The sequence below is a fragment of the Cydia amplana genome, chromosome 4, assembly GCF_948474715.1.
Source record: "Cydia amplana chromosome 4, ilCydAmpl1.1, whole genome shotgun sequence".
NCBI classification, from domain to species: domain Eukaryota; kingdom Metazoa; phylum Arthropoda; class Insecta; order Lepidoptera; family Tortricidae; genus Cydia; species Cydia amplana.
Genome location: NC_086072.1, coordinates 6,134,722 through 6,154,842, shown reverse-complemented (window position 1 = coordinate 6,154,842; position 20,121 = coordinate 6,134,722). Strand labels below are relative to the sequence as shown.

Genomic DNA, 20,121 nt, shown 5'->3' with positions numbered 1-20,121 from the left:
ATTGAAAAAAAAACCCCAATGCCTTTCATGTTCCGATCGTTGTGCACAGGCTAGGTACTAGGCAGGTTTCATATAAGTTGCAGCTAAAATGCAGTAATGATAGACGTAAAGTCTATGGCTTATAAGTAGCAAAGATTCGACTAACCTCCGTCTGCAGTTGAGGCGTAAACTGGTGGAGCAGGCGGGCCAGCTCCGGCGCGATTGTAAGCTCGTAGAGATACTGCGTAGCGCGCGTATCTATGCAACCCACGCAGTGTTAACTCGGCGCGCGCCCATCCCGCTATCGCTGAACTACCTGTTTGCATTGAATGATTTCTCAATTAGCAGATTAGAACAAACTCATTTTTTTTAACAATATGTTTTATGATATTAACTCACATTTATAGACGGGTCTAACGCGAAATTTATTCAATTACCTTTATATACCGACGTTTGCTGGGACATCAGTTAGCCGCGACCATGACCAGTGAAACCTGTGTCGAAACGTCGGTATATAAAGGTAATTGAATAAATTTCGCGTTAGACCCGTACCATAAATGTGAGTTAATATGTGTTCAAAACGCGAAGGTTTTAAATATTATATGTTTTATGATGCTTTTATTCAGGCGTGTAAATATTATTATACCTGCACGCGCCGCTCCTTCTTCGCCCTCCCCTTCTTCGTCATCATCTGCTCCGGATAGCGCTCGCCACGTCACTGCGTACCCTAACAACTCGCCGTTCCAGGAGTCTCGCGATGGAGCCTGTTGTGATTATACAAACAATTAGAACATAAACTCCGAATTGACCCAGATACAGTAGTATAGTAATACCTACGTCATGATGGTAACTCACCGTCCAGGACACTAGCAGTTCTCCCGGCGCAATCGCTCGCACTCTTACGTCTTGGGGAGCGCTTGAAGGAGCTGCAAAAAAATGTCGTTAAAACAGATTTAAAACGCTTCTCTGATTTAAATTAGCGCTACATAATAATTACCTATGTATCTGAAACTCACCTTCTTCGAGGGTAGTAAAAAGCAGGGGTGTGGACGGTGGTGAAGCGCCTACATGATTGGCGGCAACAGCACGCAGAGAATAAGCTGCTGCCGGTCGCAGCCCAGACAGTATCGCAGACAATGCGCCCGAAGGGATTTCCGCATCAAGCGGCGCTGTTTCAATAGTAAGATTAACTGACAAAGCTGCTGAACCAGGAGGCGCGTGCAAAGGTGTATATATAGCCGAATAGCGAGCGTCAGTGGAGCTTGCATCCCATACTAATCTGATCCAGCGCGCGGCTACACCACCTAGCCGCAATCCAGCTGGTGCCTCGGGAGGTTCTGTTTGACAAAAAAAAACATCAATATATTAAGGACGACAATTGTAGCCAATAATCTACTAATAAATAGTTAAGTTACCTTCGACATGCAAGAATACAAGCATTTCAGCGCGACCGTAATGGTTAGCAGCAAGGCAACGATATTCTCCTGCGTCAGTACCCTCGGCGGCTCGTAATCGAAGCTCCGAACGAAGTGCTTCTCCAGCGCCGCCGGCTCCGCTTTCTGATATTGACCACCTGTACAACGACAGAAGTTAGGCACGTTAGCGTTTGCTACGCAGCATTAAGAGCGACTAGAAAGCTCAACTCGGATAAAATTGACGTGACTTTCAGTGTCTACACTACAGAGACTTAAATTACCTATGTACCTACATATGGCGGACTTAACACCTTTATTATAAGCCATTTTTATGTATGAAAAATTTCGTTGATACAATCAAACGTACCGAAAAGAGTCAAGATCTAAACGGCGGCCAAGTCTCGTCCATGTGAGACTAAGTGGCGCATCGCCCCGTGCGCGGCACCAGAGAACAGCCTCGCGGCCGCGCACTGCTGATACGTTTCTTGGCTCGATAGCTTCGAAGTGAGCAGGTTCTACAGATAATAGGATTTTTAAGTGCATTGTTATATACGATGAAGGGTTAGTGGTCAGAGAACAAGAATACTGACCATGGACGGTAACATTGACGTGCTTGAGCAGAGGAGCACCGACTCCGTTATCCGCTTTACAGCGATACCGTCCCTGGTGGCGTCTAGCCGCCGCTGCAGCTGAAAGTGCACCACCACGCGCCGCCGCTCCTCCAGGGTCACCCCACTGTCCACCACTGACCTCTTCCCATTGCTCTTCATTCTCTAGACCATTTGGAGACTCACCTAAAACAGAAAGCTGACAATTTTACTGATACCCAGGAATTTTGAGGACCAGAAGAGCGGTATTTGGTACTATTCGTCTTACCAACTTTTCTAAACCACGTTATCACTGGTGTTGGATGACCTCTAGCGGAACATTCTAGTAGCAAAGGGGCACCCAGCAAGACTGCAGCATCGGACGGTTCTGTTGTCCATGAAGGAGCCACTGTGATAAAAAACGACTTTTAATAAAGAGGCCTCCAAGGAGAAAAACGTTAAGATAGGTAGATACAATATTTTAGTTAAATATTAAACACCTTTAACGCTGAGAGTAGCACTGTAGTTGGCACTAGCGGCGTGATTGGCGACACGGCAAGTGTAAACGCCGGAGTGCCTCGCAGCCAACGCGGGGAACACAAGCAGAGAAAACTCGCCGAGACTCTTTTCCTGAACCTGCAGGGCTGCCGGCAGCGGGGCACCATCTTTCAGCCACGAAAAGTATAGCGGTTTGTCGCCGGACGATACGCCGCAGAGTGCTTGTGCGCTGCTGCCCTCCGTCAACTCGGCCGAAAATATAAATGGTGAAATCTTTGGCGGATCTGTCAAGGAAAACGACAATTAGAGGTACTTCATCTTACACAAGAAATTATGATATAAATATCTAACCAGGTACGGTTATGATAAGATTGCAGCTATTGGATATGCAAGTAGTACCTACCTATAAAAATAGGATGATAAATATAATAATTAGAATAGGCAGTGTGTATAAAGAAAACTGTACAACACTCGCGGGCAGCGTGAGTCGCAGATGTATAATATATCACCTCACAGCATGCTTACTTCGGACTTGTATCTCGATTTCCCGCCTTGCGACCTGTCCATCGGGCGCGGTCACACTGCAAGCGTACGCCGCCTGGTCGGCGGGTAGCGCGGGCCGCAGGCGTAACGCCGCGCTGCGCGCTGACACGCGCCCAACGCCACCGATCCGTTCGCCGTCGCGCCACCACCACACCTCGCTGTAAACGGAAAAGCCAAATCAAACTCCACAAAGGATGAATTTGTGCTGTGTAAAGGCGCGAGAGAAAGACAACAGATAATTTTGTGACTAGTATATGAATTAACTAAAAATTACATGTATTGTTGTGAAACGTTTATTACATTATAATCTATTCATATTTATACACATATAATAAGAAACTAAATGTTTTGTCTTAATTTGTTTGAATTATTTGTTAATTATGAAGCGCATATCTAAATACAGGCAAAATGAAGTGTCCGTTTTTATCGGGTTTCGAGGTCTAACCTATAATAAGGTAGTTATAACACTCATAACTTAAATCATATGTAATAGTTGGTTGTCATCATGCAATTATTTACTTCTAGTTTGTAATTGATAGACATTGAAGATAAAAATAATATACTCGTAATACTTAGACAAAACAATAAAATCGTCATGTTACATATTTACTTAATAATCACGACAAAGAAGATACGTAATAAAATGTGTAGAAAATGTAGAAACCATCAGCCAGTTACATATTTTCTACTAGACTAGCAAGGTGTAAATCAAATACCTACCTACATAATTATGCATAATTATGTCAAGCAGCGAGCGGCGTTGCTTCATGTCCAAATTTCCCCAAACTATTATAGTACAGGAGCAACTATCATACGTGAGTTACCAAGTTAAATATTCCTTGTGTAGAATTATTTATTATTTAAATGTGAACTTTAGTTATTTAAATTAACTAGTGATTTTTTAAAAGGTTAATAACATATATTGTTTATTCATTATAAAATGACAATATAAATTTCTTATAATAAAATTAAAAACTAAAGTAATCTAAAATAAAATACATCTAAATAAGCTTAGAATAAATTTAAAAGTGGAAAAATTACTGTCTTGGGTGAGAATTGAACTCACGGCCTCTGGATAGATACTCCAGCGCTCTGCCATCTGAGCCACCAAGACCTCGTCCATAGCCAGCAAATCTAAATAAAATCTAAATAAAATCAAAATAAGGCCCCCGCGGCATGGTGCCAAAGACGCTGGCAGCATTCCCTTGCTGAATGGCAATACTTATAATAATTATTAATACTACTAGTGATAGTGTATTTGTGTAGTGATTTGTAAAAGGAATCATCCTATAGAATGCACCTCTATGGACCTGATCGGATATCCAGCGTAGGGGCAGTAGATGGTGGCGTTGGCGCCCGCTACCACTCGCACGGGGCCCGCGGCTCGGATGGATGGCGGGCCTGCAATGCGAATTTTATAAAAAAAAAACCGACTTCAAAAAGGATGAAATAAAATATTATCCTTTTTGAAGTCTACCAACTGATATGTTTGAAGTCGGTGCCAAGCCAAGTAGTAACAATACGAGTCAAAAATGGGATTTATAGTCATAAAGCTGATTATTTTTGACTGGTATTGATACTACTTGGCTTGGCACCGACTTCAAACATATCAGTTGGTAGACTTCAAAAAGGATAATATTTTATTGCATCCTTTTTGAAGTCGGTTTTATTTTTTTGTAAAAAGTTTTTATTTTTCCATTTTTAGTTTCAATCGGTGGGTGTAAAATCAATCATCCCCTATTTTCCTACCCTTAAGGTTGGATTTTTTTTCCAAATTTATATGGGACCAACTTCGGGGTATACCCTTTCCAATAAAAAAATAATTATCAAAATCGAACTACTCTATGCGTGGTCATGCATTAAAAAAAAAATACGCGTCGACTTGAGAACCTCCTCCGTTTTTTTTGTCGGTTAAAAAATGGTTTCTACTTATGTTATTCGAATGAAACTATATCGTCCCACATACATACGTAGAGTTGTATATAATATGGCATATGAGAACAAAGTACCTAAAGTAGAATTAGCAGATACACACTCACGAAGTAAGTTAGAATACTCTGTAGAATGTGTAAAATTTATATTGTGTTCTGTAGTGCATTAAGATTTATAGGTACGAGAATAATAATATTAAGTAGGTACATACATTAACATTTCAACAAACACCATTGGCAGCCTTACATCAACTTCACCGTTCCATCTCATCTCTAGTTTAATATGTATGTAAATGCAATTGACGCAAGTGTAGTTGCTGGCATTGGTTCCTCACAGTTATGCCCACGGTATATAAAGCGGCTGCCAATCGCAGCAGACACCGCATATAGCATATATAGTATTTACTTCAAAACACCATTACCTCGTCTCCTTTATTTGACGATATTTTGTGAAATTGGCTCGGCACTTACCAGTACGCAAAATAGAACAGTGATTTATGTGCTCCGTCGTGTTAAATTGCACACGTGACATAGTTTGCCTAATGACTGCTAACTTATCTGTGATTCTGTAGGAATAACTCAGCTCTCACCATAAACATTGAGGCGTGCTGAGTGCTCGGCAGCACCTCGGGAGTTGTGAGCACGGCAAGTGTAGCGGCCGCCGTCCGCGGCAGATAACGCGCGTAGTCTCAGCACCGAAACTATTTCACCGCCCGCACCTGTTTCCTCAGTGACTGTGTATCTGCGACAAACAGGCACTTTAAATTGAAAATTCTAAGTGAGTAGATAATAATCTGAATCTTTATAAGTAAGTACATTATTGTACCGCACAGTTAAATAAAACAGGTAGTTAAGTTGTACTGGGCATTTTCCGCAAATCGACAACCATTGTGCCTAAGCAGGTATTTCTTAGTCAATTTATCTGCAAGTTTTGAAAACCTGCTTAATTTTCTTCGAATTTAACCGCCCGATTGGTGTTCTTATACACAGGTATAAGAATTATACTTATGTAGTTAGTCATATTTTCTTCTAAGAGTAGAAACTGGTTCTATGCTAGTAATATAGGTAGATATGGTTCCATACCTATGAGGAGCGCGATAGTGCGCAAGTGGTTGAGCGTCCAGCAACCAGGCTATCCGCGGAGGTGGCGCAGCGGCGGCCGCGCAGCGCAACGCCACATCGCCACCAGCGCGCAGCGCTTGCTCGATGAATGTGTACTGGAGCTCTGGTGCTGATTCTGTTAGAGGGATTGACTTGATGGAGAATTTGTACCAACTACAGTTAGTGGACTGATCAACGCCACTTAGCGGTGAACGAAGAAAACGTCGTACAATTAAAGGAGGGTGGGCAAATTGGCCTATATGACCAATAAGGACAAGCAATATGTTACTGGATAGCTTATTCTAAGTTCTAATACTTTTACTATGACAGATAGTCCCAAATCTTTGTGTGAAAAAAGTTATCACCGCTAAAATTAGTGTGAGTTTAAACGTGACTGTATAGTTTTTTTCGATACTAAGTTCCTGTGTGGCAGATCATTAAGGTTTTGTTATTGTGGATGATTTGGTGTCACGATATTTTAGTTTTTTATTCGTTTTCTTATGTTTGTTTGTGTCATAATTTCTTTTTAAACAGAGATTTGACGAGTCTCGTCATACAAAAAAATGGAGTAGGTACCGTAAACCGGGGTGACTTTCAAATGCAGGGGCGACTTCGATATTTCAGTTTTTCAGCCGTTACATATTTTTATTCGGATTTTTTAGTAGTAGGTAAACAAGTATGTATAATAATCTAACTTGTTACACGAACAGTTCGAGAAAATAATGAATAATGATAATTTAGTGGCAGTTTTAAAACTATCAAAGTATCCCCAAAATTTCCTAAAGTCACCTCGTTTTACATATAAATAACCTTTCCAATGGTATGTCGCTTATTCTTTGGCCAGTGTCCATACAAATCTGCCCATCCTCCTTTGCAGACGATCCATTTTACAAGCTTTTACTTGCCCTGTTAGTATGTAGGTATGTTAGTTAGTGTAGGTCAAATCTTGGAAGCTGAAATATCTGCATAGGTACATATGTAAATCGAATGACAATGTCTAATTGTGTTTGGGGTTGTAAGAATTGTCTCGATGAGTATTATTTGCCTGTGGAAAGTAAGGTACAGGTGGTATCAGTAAAACCTAAATTAAATAGTATTGCCAAATAAGTTAAATAGGGACCTAGTTAACATTTTATTATTTTCCAGATGTAAGTACCCACCTAACCTAACAACCTTTTAAATTATTTTTTTGTTGGTAATCAATAAATTAGAATGTATTCATCACCTTCACAGCAAAGTCCTTCTGAAGTGCCCTGGTATAACCATAAAATGTACCCAATATCATTACTTATCACAAAACTAGAATAAAAAACAGGAAAGGAAACACATTGTTTAAAATTTACATATTGTATGTGCATTTCTTGTCTCCTTTATTCACATCCTATCTCGTTAATGCCAAAGCTAGCTCAAGCCACTCACAGTGATAAATCTTCGTCATGAATTTATACGTTTATTTATGTGTGGGTGAACGTAATTTCCCTAAAACAGAAAGCTATTCTCTTTGTGTATGTTCGTTTTATTATCATAGTTCTAACTTTTGACTCCGAACTAGCTAACTTGGCAGAGATAGTTTTAACTTTAACACAAGGATTCTCAAGTGAACACTTTACAACTAAATTCAAATCGCAGTTTCCTAACTATGTCACTTGCTTGCTAGTATTGTAACTCCAACTGGACTGGTTGTTACATAAGTAATGCAACGATAATGTACACCATAGACAAAGGTAAATACAAACGCCTAAAGTAGTGCCAAATTGACTCAGCCAATCAGTTATACTTAGTTAGGTAACTGGTGATACCACAAACCTATGGCGCTTAAAAAAACAAAAAATTATTATATTATTAATAAAATTATGCAAAAAAATTACCTACCTGCGTTAAATTACACGCGCACCAATAAAAATCAAAATCATTGAAATTAGTTAGCATTTGCGTATCCTGGGGTACATGTTACGCATAACTAGGTACATCAGTGTGTATATGAAGGAAGGGAGGGATCGTCGCTTAGTGACAACTCAGCTCTCCTGGGCCATCATCACTCTCTTAGCGTCAATTGCATTAGGTGTAATCCATTATTCATGCCTACTCGGAACTAAGGCCGCTAAGGTTATAATCGTGAGATAATAACTTCAAATACAGTGTGACACGGGTTTGGAAATATAACTAATTAAATATTTAAAAAAATACACTGTGTGCGTGGAGGCCTTTTAAAATATCAGCATTTGTTTTCAATCAGTGCAGTGCATAGATGAATTGAAAATTACTTTTAAAATTGGTAAGCCGACAGTGACCGAAGCAGCCGCAAGAATCTCTAGAATCCACTTTAATTTAAATGGCACAAAGGAAGGCATTGTCAGCTTGACAAAAGACACGTCGGGTTCAATATTTGTGGCGCCCGCTGCAGCCCGGCCCGACGCTCGCCGCCTGCCGATCCCTGATTGATTCCTCAACTCCTACATTGAGATTGATCGAGTGACAACACCCGACCGCCCCCTCCCACATCACCAAAATCACTTTTTTCGGTCGGTTTCCATCTAATAAAGTGATATAAATTTTGTTACAAATCCCCGATACGTTATTTCCTTTTAAAAAAGTTATTAGGTTTCTTTTTCAAAATAAAAAACCGTTTTATTGCGAAACCGATTGCCTCTCCCTCCCGTGGGCTCTCATCTAGCTGATATCATTACGGAGATTGCGTTCATGAGCCGTCCGGGCGCTTGATTGTCGAGTGCTTTTTACACGGCAACAAGTTGATAAGTGGCTTCATTTTTTATCGTACTGTGCTCTCAAGGGCTCTTAGATACTCTCACATTACCAAATTGGGAATAAAATTAGCAAAATCTGACCATGGTAAATTTTTGGCTGGATGTAGGGTTTATGTGGTTACTAACTATGCGCTTCCGTGCTTTTGAAGGCACATGAGAGCTCGTCCTTCTTCTGGTTTGATGAACTGCGTTTGAATCTTGAACATTGTTATATAGTTGAATGAATTAAAATTACGATACTAACCTCCAAGTCGGAGTTCAGCGCTGGCCTGTGCCGCGCGAGTACCTCGACGCGCCTCGCACTGGTACACGCCGCGCGCGGCACGCGTCACACCGCGCAACACAAGTGACGCTGTTCCCGCGCCACCCGCGCCTGCCACCGGCGCGCCGTCGTGCCTCCAACTCAGTGCCGCTTCTTCGTCTGACGCTGAGCAGTTGAATCTAACAGTGCTTCCGCTGGCAGCCACCTGTCCATGTAGGTACATATTTATTAATATAATCTGTCGAAGTTACACTTTACACACTAGCTTTTTAACACTGGAATTTCAAAACGTACCACAAGCTGGGGGTGTAATGTGATTGTCAAAGGGACATCGACGAGAAGACGCAACCGTGCCGTGGCGTCTCCAAGTGCACTGTAAGCCTTGCACAACCAAGCACCAGCTGCCGTGCGAGCGGCGCGTACGCATAGCGCTGCACCGCCCGCCCAAGTCCAGGTGTCGCCTTCTCCTGCTACCGGTTGAAGGCGACCCTCTCGCTCCCGGTACCACCTAGGTATTTAAACAAAGTTTAAAATATGTCATGTCAATTGAGAACTATATAAAAATATTACGATCACAATAGATTTAATGGTTAGATTTGAATATTACGTGTAGTGAGGACCAGGATGAAGCGAAGTGGCGCAAGGGAGGCAGGCAGCTGCTCCAGCGGCCGCGCGTATAGTCCGAGCCGCCGCCGCCGGGGCTGGCACAGCGCCGGTTGCACCTCCTGTCAACAGCATACAGTGTTATAGTCATACAGCAAACGCTGGTGGTTAGAAACAACGTAAGAGTATCACTGCTTGACTATTATATCTTAAAAATGGATAAAATGTAACTAGGTTATTGGAATCGAAGTGCCTTTCGTGCGATATCCATCCGGCGTCTTCCGTCACTATCAGTAGCGTAAAACCCGCTGACAGATGTCGCGTTTCTTGACTTAGCAATAAATATGCAGTTGTAGGTACTAACGTGACACTCGTAGCTCGGCAGGGCGCGCTCGTCGAGAGCGGCGCGTGGCGCGGTGGCGCGCTAGACAGCCATAGGTACCAGCATCTCGTTCTGTTACGCTACGTATTAGGAGCGTGTTTCCCGCTGACAGGTATCGCGTTTCTGCACATCATATTTACATCATACACCATCAGATTATCACACATGTTGTAATTGTTGGCCCATAACAAAAATAGTGGCTTGAAGTTCATAATGAACAACTATATTTTAATATAGTTTACCCACTTTACCCAATATTAGTAAGTATTCTAACTTTAGATTCGCTACTTTGACAGGATATACCAGATCTGATACCAGGTTTGATATTTACCAGTCGCTTTTCGGTGAAGGAAAACATCGTGAGGAAACCGGACTAATCCCAATACGGGCCTAGTTTACCCTCTGGGTTGGAAGGTCAGATGGCAGTCGCTTTCGTAAAAACTAGTGCCCACGCCAATTACTGGGATTAGTTGCCAAGCGGACCCCAGGCTCCTATGAGCCGTGGCAAAAATGCCGGGACAACGCGAGGAAGATGATGACTTTGACAGGATATACATACCTAAATAACTAAAAATAAACTATGATTAAAAATAATTGAGGTGGAACTACGCAAGCTTCAAATTATCCAGCATGCATGTTGGAGGTGAAGTTTTTTTTTATATCCCTTGATATCGCAGAAATAATGCACTCATTTTCCATATAAATCAAGAAATCTTCTACAAGAAATCATTGTTAAGATAAAAGCCCATAAGACGATAATTGAATAAGAGTAACTTATCAAATGGTAGAAGACAGTACCATAAGCGTTTTAATCAATCAAGAGACGCACGGCGCCATCATTCACGTGGCGTGATATACGCGCTTGCCCTGGCCTACTATTTCCTTTCTCATCGACCGGTGGCGAGCATTCACATCGACCAAATCAGTATAACGTGCTCTATGATTACGCTTATATACGGACCCCGACTAACCAGTTAAACTGGTTCTAAAGCTTGGTAAGGGACAGGAATACACAACTAGCTACCCTCTCAGATATACGCCTCTGTGAGATATGGCCTTAATTAATACTACTTGTCCGCAGATAACCACAAGAACTACCTAACTAGTTAGCCCGAACATGAGCTTTTAATTAAGACGTTTTTTTGGCTTTGCTAGTTCAACGGACCCGTTGTTATACTTCTAACGAGCCAGCCTAATTAAATGTAACACAGCTGCCAAGACTTCGCTCTCTGTAATCCCAATGCTTGTACTTTATAATGAATGAAGAATAGTACATTACTGCAGACGCCGGGAAAGAAGGGCTTGCCGGCCGGATAGTGATACGAAGCCGGCAAGACCTTTTCACGGCTAGGCATGTATAGTGCTTTTCTCAAACATGCAATGAAATAAAAAAATACACCACTCAAAAAAACAAATTTATAATCTTTATAATAAAAATCCAACTTCACAACAAAAGTTTTTTAATTTTCCTTCCAATCCCGCCATAATTGTTTTTTTTTTACGGAAGTCGTCCGTATTTCGCGTGTGTAGTGTTCGAATAGACCTTATTAGGGTCATTATACACAATCTGAAAATAAGAATCTCAATTTCTATAAATAAAATAAATGCAGAGGATTTTAAATATTGTCTATGGTCTCTGGTGACTTACGTATAGACAAAATTTTAAATTTATTCATCAACACATTGAATCATACAGATTTGTATTCTTAATATCAGTACGTTCGTGTATAACAGGCGTTAACACGGATATTTTGGTCCGATAACCATTCATTCACCAAAAATATAAAAAAATATATATATAGCTGGTCAAACCAAATTGGCAGTAAATAAGAACACAAAAAACTATACTTATCCTTTTCTTTTGGGTGCTAATACTAGTGAAAGACAAAGCTAGTATGATTCTTTCTATCTATGTTTGAAATAGGACAGTCCTTTGACAAACTATAATTCGGCTGTTTAGTCTGTTCATGGACATAGACCCCATGTTTACATTAGAATTAAAAAAAAAATTACTTCCCGGCCTAGGCCTTCAATTTCGTATGAAATTCCTTTACCGTTCTCTGGAGTTGCTCCGCCCTAAACGTGATACTTCGAAGCCTGATATAACGCCCGGAGCGACGACATTTCATTGCATGTTTGAGAAAAATACATTTTTTGGTCCTATATGACTGGTTAATTTTTATGTGAATTTTTGTCGTCTTTTTTACGCATACTGCACAGTTGCAGGCAATATAATGTGGGGTATTCGAGGTGTAACATGAACATGATGAAAATACCTATCCAATTTCGTTAGCCATCGTGCAATTTATGTTTCCGTTAATCTATGTATTGAATTGCACTGAACTGTCCAATAACTGTAGACCGCTTTGCTTGCAGAATAGTTTGAGCTTGAATATAATAGGTACCTACATATATTTTGGCATATGTATAGGGTTAGTTGTTGATCAATGTAACACTAAAAGTTTAAGCCTTCCTATCTCTGGTGTTTTTATTAAAGTTATGAGTGTGATATTTCGTATGAAGATAAACAATTTATTTGGCTATCATATGGCGTTCTTGGTTTCTACTTATTTTTAACAGTTTCTGTATTATAAAGCTTTTTTTGAAAAATGAGTTTTGTTTCATTGTGTACTTGTGCATGTTTTCAATGAAACACTCTAATTTTTACAGTGAAACAGATGTAATATATATAGTCTACCATGAAACATCCTTAATAAACATTGAAACGTTGTAATAAATAAGTTACATTAATACATACATCCTTTCAATCAATTAATGAGAAAGGAAAGGAGAAAATAGTGGTAGGCTGAAATTTGTTATTTAAAAGGTTTCCAAAATATGGAATCGTTATAAGATTGCTGAAATATCTAAAAGCGAAAGACTTGTTTCATTGTACGCACACCTTAAGTTTCATTGTGAATCGAAAATCTGGTCGGCACTTACGGCATGCTGCGAGAAAGGCGCCTTTTATGTCCACGGAGCATGATTGCCAACTAGGTGGACGCGGGAGGGTTTTAAGCATCTCCATGCTTGATATCATACACTTTCTTGCAACATAGTGATTATAAACGACTGTTTCAATGTTAGACATGTGACCTTAACCTTGCCATCAATGAAACATTCAACATATAAACTATTCTATCTCAGTCATTTTTAAAGTTAAGTATCTTATATTTTGTCATATGATAGACAAATTATTATCAATTTTCATGGTATTTTAGTTTCACAAATTTCGCACATAGTCTTTAATTAATTAAAAAAATAATGAGTTTGTTTCATTGTGTACTAATACTGGTGTTCAGTGAACATCATGTTTTATTGTTTACTACATAAATATGTTTCATTGTGAGACTAGGGGGTATTTTTTGAAACAATTAAAAAAAAACTGCACCAAAGAGTGAAAGAAATTTAAAAATATTTAGCTCCAAAGTAACTTTAATACACATAGAACACAACAAAAAATTAAATAACGCCAAACTAGACTCTATATCTTGGTAAAAAATTGCTAAACATAAATGAAAAATATTACTTTTGTCACACGAATTCACAATAACGCTCGTAGCAACGTGGTCCTTCTCCGAGGCGCGCTCGCGTATTGGGGAGGTGCTGGGGGTCCTTGAGCCTGCCCTTGCTTGACAGACGGCACTAGCTGATAACACCTAGTTTCCGAGATATCGCAAAGTTTCACTGTGTACGATTGTTTCAATGTTCGACAACTGACCCTACACCTACACCTATCATGGAGATCAGGTCAGAGTACCACAAAATATAAGTTCCACTATACTCTGTCAAATTCTCAACCGATTCTATGATAAGTATAAAGATTTATTCAAATCGAAAAAAAATCTAGTAGGCCTAGTAAGAAGCACTTTTTTACTGTCAATGCACATCATATTTACAGTAATTCGGTTTTACTGTAAAAGTAGTACAAACCTGTATCATTAGTCATTGCCACGAGTTTGACATTGACATATTGGCTAGCGACTGCGTAAAACTAACTCACAATGCATCTTCCTCGTACTCACATTGGTGCAAGCGAGATGTACTGCTTTTGAGTTGACGCAATCGCTAGCCTTAAGGCCGCATACAACTCATGGTGATGAGAGTACAGGAGTCGATGACACCTTCTTTATGGTACCATAACAGAACCTCCAGCTTTTGCCCTTTTTTCTTTTTATTTATAGATTTGACCACGCTACCTGGTAGAAAGGCTACAAGGTCGTCGCCACTGACCACTACATACCAGTAATAAGTGACAAATTAAAGAGCTACTATCTTATGCAAACCTGGTGTAGGTGGTGGCACGTCGATGACGCGTTCTCCATGGTACCAGAGCGCGACCTCCACCTCATCGCCCTCATCTTCATCCCCCGGACTGCTTAGGTCGGCTACGCCACAAGTTAACATGGCTACACCGCCCACGGCCGCTGGCCATGCCGTCACCACCGCCTCCCAGCTGTCATCGGCCACTGAACGATAGAAAAATGTGATAAATTATATCCCTGATCAAATTACTAATTACGACACAAAAGGGCAAGCTAGAAACAAGATTGAATAAACATCGTAGCAGAACAAGGTGACATTGGCAATTTTGAAAACAAAACTTATATCAATGTCACTCGCTCCAATATTGATCACTATATCATTTTCTAATTTCTTATTAAATTAGATGTTCTATTTTATTATTTAGAAACGTAAAATATGATATCCATTTGTTTTGACTGGCCGTATAGCCAAGACCTTGCCGGGCGTGGAAAGTGCCAAGCTTAATTTATTACTTGCGGCAAAAGTAAGGTGAAAATAGATAGGTAAGTAAGTATTTGAGATAAGGCTGATCGGACGGAAGAGTGACAGACGCAAAGAGCAATTGATCTAAGTATTAGCGTGACAACGAAACAATCACACTAGTGCCGACAACGTAGTCTTCTTTCCAACAGTAAGGAAACAAGGTACAATTTGATATAAGCGTTTTGCCCGATGCGTCTTACATCCACGTTAGCTGTCATGGCAAACGCAATTGACATGAGCGGTAGCGGTCACGTACTAAACTTAGTATGCGAGCGCTAATGGAACGGCTAGTTTGTCTTACACATATTTATACTCCATCTAGTAGTGAGTAGTATTCATAAATGTTGAGACTAACCGGGCAGAAGTGTGACTGGCGCGGAAAGCGCCACGCCGTGCGCGTTACTGGCGCGACAGCGAACCACGCTGGCCCCATTACCGCCGACGCTGGTGCCCGTCGGCGTAGGGGCTATCTCAAGGCTGCCGTTGTTGTACACTCGCCTATTCACAAACACATGTAAAAGGTTATTTTTTTTTTACTTCTGTTTGTTTCAGATAGACAGATTTACATATCGAATTTCATTCCCACTCTCTAAATTCGGATCTGACTATAACTTTAGGCTTATTTATTTACTTTACAATTGTTCTGGCTCACACAAATAATCATATAATACCTACAAAGTATATACATACAATACTATCAAATTTGTTGCCAATGTAATCAAACCCAAATAGCTATATTCCTGTGATCGGGTCGTTAAATAACATAAGCAAACATAACGACCCAAGCGAAATTATATGAGGTATCTAATTTTCATTTGTTTTCTACATATAATATAGTCCAATTAGCGATCAAAACATCGTCCTAAAAATTAAGTCACAAAACAAAAAAAAGCGTCCCTAATTAATATCTACATTTGTTCGTGTTTCTTTTCATTTATGGACATTAAAGAGCTTTACCCACGCGGCTACTGCTACACTTTTACTACCTACATAATTTGATTACAATTAATTCTGATTCTTTCAAGGCATATCAAAATTTAAAAAATAGCATCTTAATTTATTTTATATTACATTTATTATGTTTTGATGTTTTATTGTCTATTATCTTACCCGTGCGTAGCTACCAGAAATCAGTGTCAGCGAGGTGCACATCACAAATTCTCATTTTTAGGGTTCCGTAGCCAAATGACAAAAAACGGAACCCTTATAGATTCGTCATGTCTGTCTGTCTGTCTGTCTGTCTGTCCGTCCGTATGTCACAGCCACTTTTCTCCGAAACTATAAGAACTATACTGTTGAAACTTGGTAAGTAGATGTATTCTGTGAACCGCATTAAGATTTTCACACAAAAATAGAAAAAAAAAACAATAAATTTTGGGGGTTCCCCATACTTAGAACTGAAACTCAATTTTTTTTTTCATCAAACCCATACGTGTGGGGTATCTATGGATAGGTCTTCAAAAATGATATTGAGCTTTCTCATATCATTTTTTTCTAAACTGAATAGTTTGCGCGAGAGACACTTCCAAAGTGGTAAAATGTGTCCCCCCCCCCCCCCTGTAACTTCTAAAATAAGAGAATGATAAAAGTAAAAAAAATATATGATGTACATTACCATGCAAACTTCCACCGAAAATTGGTTTGAACGAGATCTAGTAAGTAGTTTTTTTTTAATACGTCATAAATCGCCTAAATACGGAACCCTTCATGGGCGAATCCGACTCGCACTTGGCCGCTTTTTTAAATTCGAGGAATAGGCCTTTTAATTCGATTTAGCGCTATTAATTATATGTCCAAAAAGGCAAATGCCCATTCAGGAATTTACCTTGAGGGCGTACCGCCCACCGCCCAGCAATAGCTACCCCCGGGGGCACAGACGCTCGTCAGTGCGGGTAATTACACGGACAAATTATGATTTCCCTCATTACGTTTAATTATAACTCCTCCGGTTGCGAAAAATTGCCTTCATTAGCACCGCTTGTCGTCCGACACTGTACCCAACGGTACGAGCGGGCTATGTTCATAGCCGTATTTCATTTGCTAACCAAACCAATGCGAGTCAGCGGATTATAACCAGTGAAAATGTGAGTTCGAAGCCTGTATTAGCTACGCGTAAGCTGAGAAATCTTTTAAACTGGTTCTCCAGAGCGTTTCAACCTATTGCGGTTTGTAATGGTTGGAATGATATCGTTTGATATGATAGCTGCGAAGCTGGTTTTGTCAGCCAATTAGTCAAATCAATCTTATCAGGAAGAATAATAAAAAATAAAATAAAAGCAAGGTCTGGAAATTTTATAATACCTAGGTACTGATTATTTTATTCTAAAAAGCATGATGTTAAACCTACTAATGAATAGGTATTTACGAGTATGTACTTCATAAAATAAGTAGGTACATATATTATATAGGATATAGGTCAACATCATGAAAAAGAGAAATCCCATTTAATATTTGAAGTCGGATAAACGTGAATCTCGCCTCAAAGCGTTCCTTGGAGAGAATACAAATATATTATACAGCAGGTAATTTCAATATTACGCTCGACATCAAATTGGGTTCCTTTGATGAAAAATCTGTTATTGTGTACGATGTCGATACACCGTTAATAATTATCATAAGAATCAAATTTTCTTCAGGGATCTATGAAAATGGATGGGGGGGGGGGCTGTGTAACGAGCTCAGGGCTACTGTTTTATTGCATGGCTTCTCTGAGTGTGCGTGGGCGTTAATATGCCCAGTGGTTAAATAAATTGTGCCAGTAATCAGTAAGTAGAACACCTTATTGTGTGATGTGATAAATGGGGCAGGTTACATGTTAAATCATAGAATTAAATTTATGTATTAAGAGTTCTTGACGCTATCTATAGGCATAACAACTAACTACCCCTACTACACTCTTTCTCTTAGAATATAATAGAATAGTTTATTCGCAAAAACACAGAGAATAGACATAAGTACACAAAAAGAACATAGTGAAAATAAAGTGTCACGAAATGGTCCCATCTCACCATGTTGCTGGCGACTTCTAGCGCTGATCTTCCGATCTTGGCGTAAACTAACACATCAGCACTCTTCCTTTTCAAAATCTTCGTGTGGAAACATGTTGAGGGGAAAGAAAGTTCCTTCTCACAAGAATAACCCTTAATTACTTACTATGAAATAAGCTTCTCGTAAATTCATACTAAGTAGTTGGTGGTTGCTGGTTGGCGAACTAGCTCAAAAGTTAGGACTAAAAATGTAAGCACGTTAGCTTAATTCCGCACTATAAAATAGTTCACGTTTTCTGCTGCTATAACAGTACACACACTTTAAACATGAAACTGATGTATTCGTTACTTATAATGCAGACAACATTTATTATTATTTCAGTACATATAGGAATTCTAATTCTTTGTTTTACATCGTACAAAGCATTATCTCGAACCGGAATCTGTGGCAGATGAAAGCAAGAGGGGGAAGGCCCCTCTTCAGAGTTTGGTCCGACCACGTTAGCGGTTGTTAGAGGCATCGTGCATAACACAATCCTGTGCCCTTAGCCTAATTGATAAGTGTCGGAGACGAGGGTTTTAATACCGTTATAATTCAAGCGACGGCACTCCAGGGAGATAATGAATCAATTTAAAACAAGATTAATTCAGCGGTGAGCGTGGCAAGTGAGTTTTCTTTTAATCTAAATTTCCATCCGTTTAACGTGGCTTTGTGGCCTTAGTTATTTTACCTTGCGACGGTCGGTATTTAATTTGCTGGTGATTGAAAGGCGATGATCGGCGATTCGGCGTGCGTCCGCTCGGGTACTGGTAATGTGGATCGGCATTTGCACGATTTCACAGCAGGCTGCCCTCGGCCTCCTCCAAATCGGGATTATTAAACATGAACCAATACCCTTAGGCTGGTCGCACGTTCAATGGGGACGAGTATGAGTAGTGTGTAAACTTTAATGGTTGTACAGTCAAGGAATTTTCCTTGACTCTACAAGTGCACAAACCATTAAAGTTATGATTTCGACATTAAAGAAAAAATTGTACCTATGTGATATAGGTCTCATAAGTACATAGGTATACAGATAAGTACCTAACTGATGAAATATATTTACGCAATATTAGGTTAGGATATTATATAACATGATACTGATGTGATTCATGAATTTCATGATAGCAGGATCGACTGCCAGTGCATAAATCAATACTGCTGTGCACGTATTATATTGTACCTAAATAATGCGTGCACATAAATGTAAATATAAGTTGTAAAGTTACGGTAATAACAGTGTATTTGTTATCGTTAGTTAAAACGAGAGACACCAAAAAGCAGGCAAGTTGCGATCTTTGGAGAATACAAAGCTGACAACTTTTAGGAATATAGCTCATTAATGAGATGCTTGATTTGTTAAAACTGGTACCTGTGCTGATCGGAGAGCAGCTCCTGACCATCTTCAGTGGTCCACGTGATGGCGGGCGCGGGTTCACCGCGTGCCGCGCACAGCAGCCGCGCGCCCGCGCCCGATGCGAACACAGCGCGCGAAGGCGGCTCACTCGTGAACCACGGCGCTAGACGCGGCTCCGAGCTTTCTGTTTGCTCCTCTCTGTCCTCTGCTGCTCCGCCTGTTAAGAAATAAAATTGATTCAAAACTAACAAAGGATAAATTTCGTTAGTGACACATTTTAATCTTACAACTAATGTTGTAGGTACACACACACAAACTTATTAACCAACTAACTATGTACTTATTTACAGCGAGCCGTTTTTTTGAGCAGATCTCTTACGGGTTCCATTATAAGTCGGTATACTCTTGATTTGAGAAATACTTGCACAGCGCAGCGTTCTAAAAACTAGCTCGTAGTATTTTACTGTTATGTAACAAGATCGATTAAAATGATAAAAAACATTCAAACATTAGAATTGAATTTACATGTTGCCCTAAGCGCAGTACAACTCAGGGCCCGATTCGGATTTTGAACTAGACATCTATTAGATGTCTATTAGACATCACCAAGATACGACAACGATATGTTTAAGTTCTTGCCTGTCAAATTTGATATTTGTGCGATTCTGGAGATACTCTTGAACGATTTCCACGAGATATTATTACGATAGTGCCATTTGTTGCCCGAATTGAGCTCCAAAAGAAAACTAGTTGAAATCTAAACTACAACGTATCTAGTACATATCGTATCGTTCTCTAGTCTAGAACGGATCTTGTTTTCCGAATACCGCGGTCAGACTGCGCATTTGAAACTACGTTTTGAAATACGGAAAGAAACTAACCG

At 39.9% G+C, this 20,121-nt stretch overlaps 1 protein-coding gene across 2 annotated transcripts in view; it reads right to left on the bottom strand.

The window, feature by feature from the left end:
• Positions 1-20,121, bottom strand: part of LOC134663055 (cell adhesion molecule Dscam2-like) — a 42,787-nt gene that overhangs the window by 13,098 nt on the left and 9,568 nt on the right. For both annotated transcript variants that reach the window (XM_063519350.1, XM_063519351.1), the window contains exons 2-21: positions 19,254-19,455; positions 15,210-15,352; positions 14,353-14,535; positions 10,049-10,189; positions 9,689-9,806; positions 9,376-9,589; positions 9,064-9,286; positions 6,037-6,190; positions 5,544-5,695; positions 4,333-4,423; positions 3,005-3,180; positions 2,482-2,763; positions 2,271-2,390; positions 1,985-2,188; positions 1,762-1,909; positions 1,395-1,552; positions 996-1,316; positions 835-905; positions 626-743; positions 146-295 (exon numbers count right to left, since the gene is read on the bottom strand). In XM_063519350.1, the coding sequence (XP_063375420.1) occupies positions 146-295; positions 626-743; positions 835-905; positions 996-1,316; positions 1,395-1,552; positions 1,762-1,909; positions 1,985-2,188; positions 2,271-2,390; positions 2,482-2,763; positions 3,005-3,180; positions 4,333-4,423; positions 5,544-5,695; positions 6,037-6,190; positions 9,064-9,286; positions 9,376-9,589; positions 9,689-9,806; positions 10,049-10,189; positions 14,353-14,535; positions 15,210-15,352; positions 19,254-19,455 (3,369 nt within the window). The remainder of the gene's footprint in view (positions 1-145; positions 296-625; positions 744-834; positions 906-995; positions 1,317-1,394; positions 1,553-1,761; positions 1,910-1,984; positions 2,189-2,270; positions 2,391-2,481; positions 2,764-3,004; positions 3,181-4,332; positions 4,424-5,543; positions 5,696-6,036; positions 6,191-9,063; positions 9,287-9,375; positions 9,590-9,688; positions 9,807-10,048; positions 10,190-14,352; positions 14,536-15,209; positions 15,353-19,253; positions 19,456-20,121) is intronic.